The sequence below is a fragment of the Pungitius pungitius genome, chromosome 10 (genome assembly GCF_949316345.1).
Source record: "Pungitius pungitius chromosome 10, fPunPun2.1, whole genome shotgun sequence".
NCBI lineage: Eukaryota > Metazoa > Chordata > Actinopteri > Perciformes > Gasterosteidae > Pungitius > Pungitius pungitius.
The window spans coordinates 18,600,547-18,612,828 of NC_084909.1; the positions used below are offsets into that span (position 1 = coordinate 18,600,547).

The following is a 12,282-nucleotide window of genomic DNA, read 5'->3' on the forward strand; positions in this document are numbered from 1 at the left end:
CGCAAGGAAGCTGAAGTGTTTCTGAAGGGGTCAGATGTCAACATGGATATTAATGGAAGAGAAGAACTAGGAGTCGGGTTTGTTTTTTGCTCTTTTTTTTTGGTTTGGGGAAGAATTGTTGTTTATGTTTTATCCCTAAAAACACTACAGAAATGTGCTGAAAATAACTAGTTCCTTATAGTGAAGTGTGTAGCATTTGAGGGATCATTGGCGGAAAAGGAATATCAGTGTTTTTTCAATATGAGCCGTCTTTTATGAAAAAATATTCTACACCAAGTAGACAACATTAGGCAAAGATGCTGTTGTTGGCACACTGCAGCTTAACTAAAGTGTGAAAGGTCTCCTCTGGATACTAATACCTCTTTAACAGCCATTAGACGCTGCCATCGGCTTGTTAGTTACGTTACTATGACTCAATTTATCTCTCGTTGGAGACCCGCCTATTCTGCCTCTGATTGGCAGGGACTCTTTGCGGAATTTGTTAGGTTACCATAACTTATACGGATGAAATAGAGGTTTGGAGAATTCAATGTAGATTTGGCATCAAAAGTAAAATGAATGTTCATTTTAATGTCGATATGGCTCATTGATCATCAAGAGACAGGCCCTTCAAATCACAAAGTTGGCCCATCCCTGACCCCAAATCCTACACACTGCTCCGTTAAGGCTCATTTATTGAAACCTAGAAATATTGTAATCTCTTGATAAAAAGCAGATCAATTTAAACTGTTATTCAATTTCAGTTTTGCAAGTCACTGTGCGTGAAAACGTTTTTCAACACCACTGAGCGACCCGATCCTGAAGAGGAAGAAAAGAGAAGCAGAAATAACAAGCCATAATCGTCCCTGTCCACTGACAACGGTCACCTTCCCCGAGCACAGGGGATTCTGATTTAGCGAGCTTTAAATACAGTGCAAGTGCAAATTCTCATCTATCCTTGAATGAATGAATGCTTGTGTATGAACGAATGAGGGGTCTGAATAAAAACCTAATGCTAACATCCTCAGCCGTTGCTTAGATTAATAGAACTTTCAATGCATCAAACAACATTTCATTTTCTGCAGTAAAAAAAAACAAACAGTTATGAACCACTATGCCGTATCACTGCTTCCCTCACAGTGTGCCTCATGGGGACACACACATACGCACACGCGTGTACACATTCATGCCATCAAAAGCCTCACAAAAGTGCTACGATCCCCATCCCTATGATTGTACTTCCTTTTACAGGAGGGCTCCTTCTGCAGCCCTTCGCGTCTCATCACCCAGGATGCGGAAAAACAACCAGCAACAGAAAGCAAAGAATGAAATGGAGTCCAGAGCGAGACGGCGGAACCACGGGTTGACTTCACGTCGTATTTAGCAGAACTAGTGTTAGTAGAGAAAAGCTGCCGCTGGATACGGAGGCCTCGCGCGGAGGCGGCCTCCCGCTGGACCCCCCCCCCCCCCCCCCCACCCCTGACCGGGGAGACCCCGCCCCTGGCTAAAGGGCAGTTCCACGCTGGAGGTTTTTGGTATTGATTGTTCAAGGCTGCACCACGAACCCCCTCCAAGAGGAACGTTCACACTACGTCACCTAACGGGAGGGCGGGCAAGGTCGGCTGCGCCCCCCCCCCCCCCCCCCCTCCCACCACACGCCTCCACCGAGCTGCAGCAGTCAGCGGCGGGCTGCTTGCATGCGCTACGGGGGGGGGCACGTGGGTGGTGGTGGGCGATTGGAAGGAGAGCTTCTCTTTTTTCCGGGAAGGAGCAGGCGGTTGTGGATGTTTCTGCATACGATTGATCATTTTAGACATTGTACGTTTTTTTAGTGATTACATTCAGTTCACAGATCAAAGTCAATTGAGAATGTGTGTGTGTGTTTTTGTTTTTTTGCAAGACATGCTAGCAAAACCATCCCAAAGGCCTGAGGCGTCAACATGTATTCTATTTACGTCCTTGTTGTACTGATTAGATTGCCAAAGTTCATATTTGGCACAGAGATGAAATTTGCTGACTAGATTTCATTGAGTTACCACAAACATGACGGTGACCACAAGAGAACATCAAGACCCCCCAGGAGCTTGTGATCCCCCTCATTGTTTGTCAACCGTTTCTTCTGCAAATTTCACGTTTCGTTTTTTCCGGGACCTTCAACTTTTAGAAATCTGATTTCTTAGAATTCCCGCGTCGACGCTCAAATTCAAATGTACACGAGAGTGGAAAAGCTCCATGAGGACCGTTGACACGTTTCTCAACGCGGTTCGTGAAAAAAGACCTGATGCAGTTGTCGTCGCCTTCCGGGTGTTATTCGACGAAAGCGGCGGGGTTTCGTCCCCTCCAATCGTAACCGCCGGCGTCCCCCCCCGCGGCCTGAAGCCAGCGAGCGGCGAGGGACGCGCGTGTGGCTCATTTCTCACTTCAAAGGATTTGGAATCGTTTGTTACCTCCAGCCAAGAGCCAAGATACTCTTCTACTAAACAACAGTTGCTAAAATCCTACTGTGAAAAAAAGAAAGATCTGGGAGCAGAACATGTAATTCCACAAAGAGTGTGTGGGTGTGTACATGAGCTTGTATGTGTGTGTGTGTGTGTGTGTTTGCGAGAAAAAAAAGCCTGCCATGCAGTGTTTTTTTTTTTTTTTTTTTTTCCAACTCTGTTCATTCGTTTAATAATTATTATCCTAAATTAGTCTTATCTCAAGAGGAGCCTTGAGCAAAGGAGCCGCAGTGTGAGTCTGTGTGTCGTCGGAGTGTGTGTTCTTGTTCTCTATACAATGTGTAGCGCGAGACAGAAGATTTTTTTTTCTTTTTTTTCCCCCAAGTCTTTTTATGATTTTTTTTCTGAGTTCTTTTTTTTTTTTTTTTTTTTTCAGCAGTAGAAAAAAAAGCACAGATAACATTTAAAAAAAAAAAAAAAAAAAAAAACAGAGTCAGTGCAGTCAATGGATAGGAAACAGGCAGATTCGGTCGGGCCGGCGTGTGTGTTCGGCGCCGCCACTCAAAGGTTCGCTTGGCGAGGGAGCAAAAAGCAGCTCCTCAGCCTCGGCCCCCCCCGGAGCCCCCCCCCCCCCCCCCCCCGCGTCGCTCAAAGAGCTCCAGGACGACTCTCGGAAACCAAAGAGAGAGACGAGAAAACAGTTTTTTTCCATTTTTCCAGCAAGTTCTCCAGCGCCTCCAGTAAGCGGCCCAGACCGCGAAAGGTCATGCAAAGGTCAGCTGGAGTGAGCCGCATGGCAGGAAGAACAGCGCCGCGCGGACCCGAAGCCCTCTCTGCTTTCATTTCAGTCCAAAAAAGTACAAATCCCTTTAGTGTTGGTCCGATTCTGTTGTTTTTGTGTTCATCCACTGGTTTCTTACACACTGCAGAAACGTGGAGATCAAAAGACCAACAACGCTCTCCTCCTCCTCCTCCTCCTCCTCTTCCTCCCACACATTCGGTTGAAGTCATCTTAAAGATCTTCTTCGTTTTTCTCGTTTTTTTTCTCAAACACAATTCCGTGAATTTTAAGACGAAGAGAGAGAGAGAGAGAGAGAGAGAGAAAAAAAGAGCACAAAGTGTCATTCTCTGCAATAACCACAATAAGAAGAATTATTGTCCTCTAAGTAGAAAAAAGAAAAAGAAAGGGAAGAAAGTGCCGCTGCGCGTTGCTGTCCGGAGGCACTCGGCGCGTAGGTGAGCGATGCAGACACCCACCGGAGGAGAGACCTCCCCCCACCCCCCGCCCCCCTCCCCGCCCCCCCCCGGGGTCCGGATGGTCTGTCTCCTGCAGATTGCTTGTTGCTTTCTTCACACGGATGACGGTTTACGGATGTTTCAGCGGATGAGAAATATTGAGTGAAACAATGAAAAAGTATTGGTATTTCCAAAAGCCGGTAACCACTAACAACAGACTACGGTATATGACGGTATATGGTATATTTAAAGTGTCCTCACTGAACTAATCTCCTCACCTACAGCGTTCTTTATGGTTCAAACACACTGACTACAGAGAAAGAAACAAAGGCGGCGTTAATGTGTCAATCAAGTAATGTACGTGTGTGTTGGTTTGGCAGCGTCCAAAGCCCCCGGAGCCGCGGGACGGCGGCCCGGGGTTCACCGGGATGATGCGTTCAAAGACGTGCGTGCTGGGTGTTCGCTGTTGCAAGTGTGTAGTTTTAAAAAGGGGGAGAAAAAAAGAACAACAATCTAGCTACTCCTCGCTTCCCTCCGGCGCTCCTTCCCTCTCGGGGGGTGGACGCGCCGCCCCTGCAGGCGCCGTGGGGCGAGCAAGGCGGGCGGTGGGTTGCTTCGGTGCCCCAGTCCATATCTTCCTCGTGTCTCCTCCTCCTCCTCCTCCTCCTCCTCCTCTTCCTCCTCCTCTCATTTCTCCTTCTCGCGCTCCTTTTCTCTCTGCCCTCAGATGTGCCTCTTCATGTGCAGGGCCAGGTGGTCCGAGCGGGAAAAACACCTGCAGAGAGAGAAGGGCAGAAACCACGTCAGCACCCTGAATGTGCATTCAGTATTTACGTTAAAAAAACACATGAAAGGAGACGTCACGGTAAAGAAAAGTTAAAAGTATATACACAAGAATATATCAGGCAAGTACTACTGGTCAATGCCACTAACTCTGTATACAGTATGAATGGGCCCTGGTCTCACTGGCTCTGTGTATTTTGGGAACTGATCCCATGCCCCTCGAAGCCCCCTCTGGCTATGTGTATTTGCTGAAAATGTTCCACTCTGCCAGCCTCCCTCCCTACATGTTGGCCCTTTAGTTAAAGGGAACTACAATAATCTCTGAATAATCACTCCATGGCTCTCTGTATCCTCGTCTGTCCCACGGTCCCTGAACCCTCCACCGCGCACTCTGGTTAAACACCAGTCAACCTTTATGGAGTGTTTTCAAGGTGCTGGAAACTGAACAAATTGATACAGTTGGCACTCTATTAGTTGAAAATGAATGACGATGCCAGTACGAGTGCCAGCACCTTGAAAATTGTACCAAAAAAAGCACTTCATTACGTGAATGGTAGCCGTTCATACAGTAGTTACCCACTTAGGTTTAAACGTGTCATCGTTGGCACTGTTTCCACCGTTAGCTGCTAGCTGCCCTCTCAGAGATCCCTGTGCTGTGATTGGCCAAAACACCACGGAAAGGCTGTGACTAGCTAATGTGCAACATACCCTACAAATATCTGACAAGCACTGAGCGTGAATCTAGACCTGTGAATGAAGCAGACCGGTCCTCATTTTAAAACAAGACAATGATCAGTCTCTGGGTCGACGGGTAGTTTGGACCAATGCAAGATGGAAAGCAATTGATTGATACTGACAACCGAAAAAAATACTGAATTTAAAATATTGATGATATTTGAACATGTATATTAGAGCTCGAGTTTGATGGGTTGATTGGGTTTGATGCAACGGCTAGAATTCTGATAATGGTGTTGATTAATAATTGTATTAATCAATAGTTGTAGTAATAAGCAAGGCTCTGCTGTGTTTAGTCTGAAAGGTCAAATAATGACCTCAACGTGAATAGTAGGCTTTATATACAAGTGCACTAATGCAGCCAACTGCACATATTCTCAAACTCTTCTTTTCAAAACAAAATTGTGAACTTCAACAGTCTTTCTTCATTATGTCCCGTTAACCCCAGACGTAGAGACGAATCCCGGCATATTCAGACAGGGAGTTTGACTCAGCACACACACACACACACACACATCAAATCAGATGCTGGTCGATGAGTGATATAAGAATCGTAAAGTCACGAGCTTTTTCCTTTTAATTACATCATTAAAGCTGAACATTTCCAATAGAAACGAAGCGCAGATGATATCACTTAAAGGAGAGACAAAACAAAATGTGGGCGAGGAGCAAATGAGAAATTAAAAATGTGATTTGCCAGAGGCTTTATTCATTATTAATCAGACATAGCTATTTATTGTGTGTGTGTGTGTGTGTGTGTGTGTTTAGGCGGGCTGTCCAGACAGAGCTCAGAAGCACATTTATAAAGTTTTGTACGTCTCTCAGATTGTTTTTTTCCAGTAATTATGGCGCAACGTCACATTGAGCTGGGATGATTGTAAAAAAACGGTAAAAAATGTTCAACTCGGTCAAGTTGTCCTCACAAAATCAACTTAAAGGAGATGTGTGACTTACTGTGTGTCAATAAGAGATAATAAGAGGTTAAAAGAGTCAAGAGAATCATAAAGTGTTATTACCCGCCATGTGTTTCACTACAACAGCAGCAGGTGGTGAGTTGCTTGCTATGTGAGACGTCTCTTACTACTTAACTGCAACTTTAACTGCGCCACCGCCGCACAATGTCGAGGTCACGGTGTTGCACACAGTTTACGAAAATAAGCCTAAAAGGTCCAAAAACATCCACATTTTTGGCCAAACAGAAATGCAAAACACCAAAGATGAGGTTTTCCTTCCTGCTGTTTGTGTTTCTGTGTTCCGTTTCTTCAAGGACTTTAGTTAAAGAAGTCAAACCCCCCCCCCCCCTTGGACATTTTAAAATGCCATCAAGTTGTCCGGTTCCAACGTACTACGGACAACACGATGCGAAGGTACAGTTGACCTTTGCCCTCTCATCTAGTGTGGCCATGTGGTACCTACTGTACACCTTCACCGATCTGTGTGTGTGTGTGTGTGTGTGTGTGTGTGACTGGACAGATGGCCATGCCAGTTACTGTGTCACTGCTGGGGCGCGGAGCAGCCAGACCAGCTGGTCCCCCCCCCCCCCCCCCCCCACACACACACACACACTCCTCCTTCACATACGCTACTTCCCCTCCTCTAGACTCTCCCCTTCCCCACCTCACTTCTTTTTGTCCTCCTCCTCATCACTCCTCATCCATCCAGAAACATCGGGGGGTCCCCGCTTGATTAGGCAGGATTAATGACAGACTGCAGTGTGTGTGTGTGTGTGTGTGTGTGTGTGTTTCCCCAAGAGAAATTGTGTCAGATTGAACAGTCCATCTAATGTTAACCTCTCCATGGCTGCCACTTTTTGCCATTCTCATGGTAATATTTCAGTGGGCTCCACCCACCACAGATGTGTGTGTGTGTGTGTGTGTGTGTGTGTGTCTGTGTGTGCTACTGTAAAGAGACATCCTGGATATGTTAAGCATGTTTCCATCTACTTAGGGCTTTCCTAAAAGGGAGGCTGGAAATATGTAAACAAGCGCATTGGTGCTTCCAGACAACGAGAGAGGCTGCTGCTCTCGGCCTCTAGTCTCATTACGCAGCGTGTGGAGAACGAGGCCAATGTTCAGAAGTGGGCCCCCGTTTACACGTCTATACATGTTCCCCGTTAATGAATGCCCGTCTGACACGTGCATGGTTGTGCCCGAGCGTCGATCGAGGCGCCCCCCCCCCCCGCGGCCCCGTAGGGCGTCAGAGTCTAAAGCTCCGAGGATGCGCTGGCTCTGGTTCGACGGCCTGAAACGCCCCTCTGAACCCGTGGTTCATTTCGTCACACTGATGTTCATCTTTTGCATCTTACATCAGGACTTGTACGCATCTTTGCGCTCAGCTCGTGTGTGTGTGTGTGTGTGCGTGTGTCGGGTCCCTGCACGCCGCGTTTGTGTGTGAGCCAAGAAGGAGCTAATACAGTCCCAGCCCTCAGCCAGGATTAGAAGCTTCCAGCAGGTTTCTGGAGGGGTTTATGTCTAAAACCCAAACTAGAGGGAACCCGCTACAGCCAATTACACTGTCTCTAGGGCCAACGTGTGTGTGTGTGTGTGTGCATGCGTGCGTGTTATTCACCAGAAAAGGTAGTGCAGGCCCACACACATACAGAGAGTGTGTATGTTAAAGTGGGGCTGGCATCTGGTGCCACTCAATTAGCTGTGACCAGCCTGCCAAGAGCCAGAATCCATTTAACTTCCAGCACAGGGGCATGGGTAAGCACACACACACACACACACACACACACACACACACACACACACACACACTCTCCCTCCAGGACCAAACAGAGACACTGCGACGTCTCTGGCTTTTGTCCACGGGGAGATTGCCTTTTGTAAGGAACAATCTCTGTCGGACCCACGACCAATGAGGGAAGTCCTCTAACCAAAAGCCAATGAAAAGTGGTTTTTAAAGGCATTTCCTACGGCGTGAAGCCATTTGGTATTTAAATCAATTCAAAAGTTCCTAATCGTTGAGTTGAGTGTTGAAGAACATAAGAATTCCCCTGAGCTCCTGTCCTCAAAACCATCCGGTCTCTTCTACACTTGCTTCCAGTGTTTTGTCTCCAAAAAGGGATGAAGTGAGGACTTCTATGAGAACACGTGACATACGGGGAATTAAAAACACCTTGTTTGATTCATCATTTTTCAGAGCCTTCGTGCCAACTGCCCACTGATGCATCATCAACCAAAGAAAAATAATGTATCCCCCCCCCCACCCCCCCCCACATCCAACTATTGATTTAAAGCAGACGCATGAAGGAGCCGCGCGAAAGTAAATACGCCCATTTGCTGCCTCGCCAGATGTCAGTTTGACCGGCCTTCACTGACCCGCTGCGTTGGATGCAGCGACCACGGGGCCTGTGATGCGCTCGTCCCTCCGCATTGTGCCGCATCTCGCAGCATCACGCAGCATCACGCAGCATCACGCAGCATCACGCAGCATCACTGCGGCTTAGCGACATGTTCGCTAAACTGCCTCAGGAACAAGAGCTGGCTTCGGGGGAGAGCGCCTGTTTGTGTTTTTGGAGTTAAACAACCGGTAAACGGCATGAATGGGCCGGACGGGGGTGGGGCGGAGGGGGGGGGGGGGGTGCTCTTACCTGTCGCAGTGGTTGCACTTGAATGGCTTGGCTCCGGTGTGTTTGCGGTAGTGTCGCGTCAGCTCGTCACTGCGGGCGAAGCGCCAGTCGCAGCCCTCCCATGAGCACTTGTAGGGTTTCTCACCTGCGAGAGAGGGAGGGGGGGTGGGGGGGTGGGGGGGGGGGGGGGAGGTGTCCCAGTTTATTACTATTTCAATCTCATTTCACACACGTGATAGCAGCTGTAGAGTAATATACAGGTAACCAGCGCTTGTTTTATCCAGACCCAACCCCCCCCACACACACACACACACACACACACACACACACACACGTAGCCAGACAGACAGGCCATTTTTTAACACAACAGCCATTTCAATGAGCTAATACATTCAATTAGCTGTAAATGAAGTCTTTCAGCTCTGCGGCGTGTTAATTCATAATCCTAAATTCCCCCTGAAATGAATCTAGCTCCCCCCCAACACACACACACACACACACACACACACACACACACACCCCCTGAGGTGGTGGGATCTGAAAATGTAAATGAAGTTTCATCCCCCACTTCACCAGATGGGAGGAGAGATGCTCTATTGTTCTCAGCCTGTAGTTATCTCTCCTCGATAGAAGGCCTTGCAGCTGCGTGTGTGTGCGTGTGTATTGTGTGTAGTGAGTGTGTGTTGTGTGTAGTGAGTGTGTGTTGTGTGTAGTGTGAGCGCCTTCAGACGGGACATGAGCATGTTTGACTGTATGAGGGCGTAGGAGAACGACCAGGTGAGTTTTTTCAATGATCACTGCTGCAAAGACTTTACATGAAACTGGTCTCAATGTGATACGCGTGCCTCAGAGTAACCTGCATAAGCAGTACTAATAGTAATACTAGTAGTAGTAGTAGTAATAGTAATAATAATAGTAATACTACTAGTAGTAGTAGTAATAGTAGTAGTAATAGTAGTAGTAGTAGTAGTAGTAGTTTTTCTGGAAATATTTTCAAATAATTGAGATGTTCCTGTGTGTATTATTCAAATATAATTGTATTCCTGTTAATGAATAAATACTGAATGCTTGTCCAATTTCTCCCAAAGTCAATCCTCACTCAGACCACAACGTTGAGTGTTGATATTTACACGAGCAAAGATCGGCAGTAAGTTGTACTTTTCAAATTGTTTAAATGTGATATTTTGTGGTCGATGGGGACAGGAAGAAGGAACGAATTGACAAAAAGAAGCAAAGAAAGGACCAGTGACGAAGCACAATAACAAGAGTCACCACTCAGCAGATGAAGAGCATTGATGGGATTTGAAAGGATTTAAAATGGACTCTTATAAAATGACAGAAGGCCAAGGTTAACTAAACAAACGTTAATAAGAGTTTTCAGAAAAAATGATTTAATAGTAAAAGCTCATGACGCGTCTTGCTGTTGAATTTCATTTTCAAGTGAACAGACTTGTTGTTTTTTTCGCTCACACAACAAATGAACTGTGATCAGATGAAGATCTTCCATCACGAGGCGGCGCAGCGTTATCAACACTAGCGCCTTTGTCCCCAAAGTAAGCGCAAAAAATAACATGCAACAAACACACGACAGGCCAAAACACAGTGGAACTACGATGAAAACTCAAGTATTTTATCCGGGTTTCTTAAATAAAAGAGTGAAACTCGCTTGAAGTGGAGCCGGGCTGCAGATCTCTGCTTTGAATCCCACAATAGAAAAAACCACCGAGCCAATCAGAACCTTGTTGTTGGGAATAAAAAAATCATCATCTTCTTGTGTCAGGAGCAGGAAGCAAAATATGACGTTTGATAAATGAATGAACTGCCGCTTCTGTGATGACTGAGATCAAGTTTGTGGGAAAGCTTCATCAATCGTTAAAGTCCAGCAACGATCCGGGAAAAACAAAATGGCAAATCACTCATTGTTTTTGCCGAACTGAACACTTTGAAATGATTTCCCAGAGTAAAGGCTTTACAAGCTCGGGGACTTTTCGCCTGTGATTCACTCTCAAGTCAACGTACAGTTTTGCAAAGCAAGGCCTACGTCACGGTTTGTTTCCGCTTCCTGTTTTATTTTGTAGTTTCATGTCTCTTGTGTCCCTGGGTTAACTTCACTTCCTGCCTTGTCCTGTGACTGCCTGATTGTTTCCACCTGTGTCCACCTGCACCTCCCTAGTGGATTTAAGCCCTGTGTGCCTGTTGTCCCCCTGTCGTGTCGTTGTTAATGTCAAGTCTACCTGCTGTTGGAGCGCCGCCTTGGTTTTTGGAATAAAGAGCACCTTTTAGGAGACCCTTTTGAAACTGTGCGTTTGAGTCCTGCCTCCCTCCGCACCAGCAGCACCTTACCTGACAGCCCAACTGTGAATAAAAGCATCATCCAATCACAGGGCCCGTTACTGACTGAATGTTTCATTGCGTTCATTTCATTTCATTAGTTCTGATGCAGACTTTTAAGTAGATGCCGATTTCTTTGCTCCTTATTTGACTTCATCATACTTTTTTTGGGTCCCGTAGCAAAACACACGAAACGAGTGCTAGAGTTTGTTCTCCTGAACTGTTTTAATTCACCGCCTTGAACCGCGGCGTCAGAATGACGGAAGCCGCTTTCCCGCGGGCGCCCCCGGCGTCTGATGCCGCCTCTGACGGCGAGGTGATGCAACGGCGAGTAAAAGATGACGTCCTTATACAGGAACATCCGACCTTCTCTGTCCCTCCCCCCCATCGGCTCCCGCTGCTCTTTGATCAGCGTCGCCTTTCATCCACGGACGGCGCGGCTCGACAAGGTGACTTGGTTATTCTGGGGCCCGACGAGTTCCCGGCGGTGTGCGCTGCCCTCCCTGGATTTACCTATTCAAATACCTCCAGGCAAATCCCGAGCCCGCCGGCGGCAGATTTCCACGACGGGGATCCGTGTGTCGCTGCCCTCTGTCACCGCAGCCTACGCTCATCAGGAGACCAGATCAGGTGTCAAGTGTCCCATCAAGTGTCCTGCCTTCTCCAAAGCTCGCGTCCTGGCGCTTGTTTTCCGTATTAATTCGAGTTCTGTTACACGTTGCGAGGGTTTTGACTGACAGCGAGGTGCCTCGGCTGCAGTGTGCAAATACGAGTAAGCAGGTAGAAGTGAGTCAGATGTGGTCGCAGGCAGCTGGAAGGACCTCCTCGGTCAGCATGTGTCGGGCCCCCCAGGAAGAGGAAGTGTTTGGCCAGGTGTTCAGCGCACGCCACGCGGTCACCGTGAGCTACCGAACCCGTTTTCCAACATCAACACTTCAACAGCAGAATCCTATTTTACTTCTTCACTCGTGTAAAGGAGGATATTCTACAAAATAAAGCTATAATTCAAATATTGGGTCTATTGAACTTCATTTTAAAATCCAATAATCACACATTTTTTCGACAGAAACGTTCATTAGTGCGGTCTACCTGACTGAAATCCACCTCTTAAATGTTTTTGGGCTATAATGGCAAAAGTTTTGCTTTTGCTTGACTCCAGTTCACATCCACTAACGCTGTTCAAAAAGATGAATCAATAAGGGAGCC

General features: G+C 47.0%; 1 protein-coding gene across 1 annotated transcript in view; it reads right to left on the reverse strand.

The window, feature by feature from the left end:
* Window positions 1-3,889: 3,889 nt before the first annotated feature.
* klf7b (Kruppel like factor 7b) overlaps window positions 3,890-12,282 on the reverse strand; it is a 46,842-nt gene continuing 38,449 nt past the window's right edge. Inside the window, exons 3-4 of the mRNA XM_037488553.2 lie at window positions 8,767-8,890; window positions 3,890-4,428 (exon numbers count right to left, since the gene is read on the reverse strand). Coding sequence (XP_037344450.1) covers window positions 4,377-4,428; window positions 8,767-8,890 — 176 coding nt within the window. The 3' untranslated portion in view covers window positions 3,890-4,376. The remainder of the gene's footprint in view (window positions 4,429-8,766; window positions 8,891-12,282) is intronic.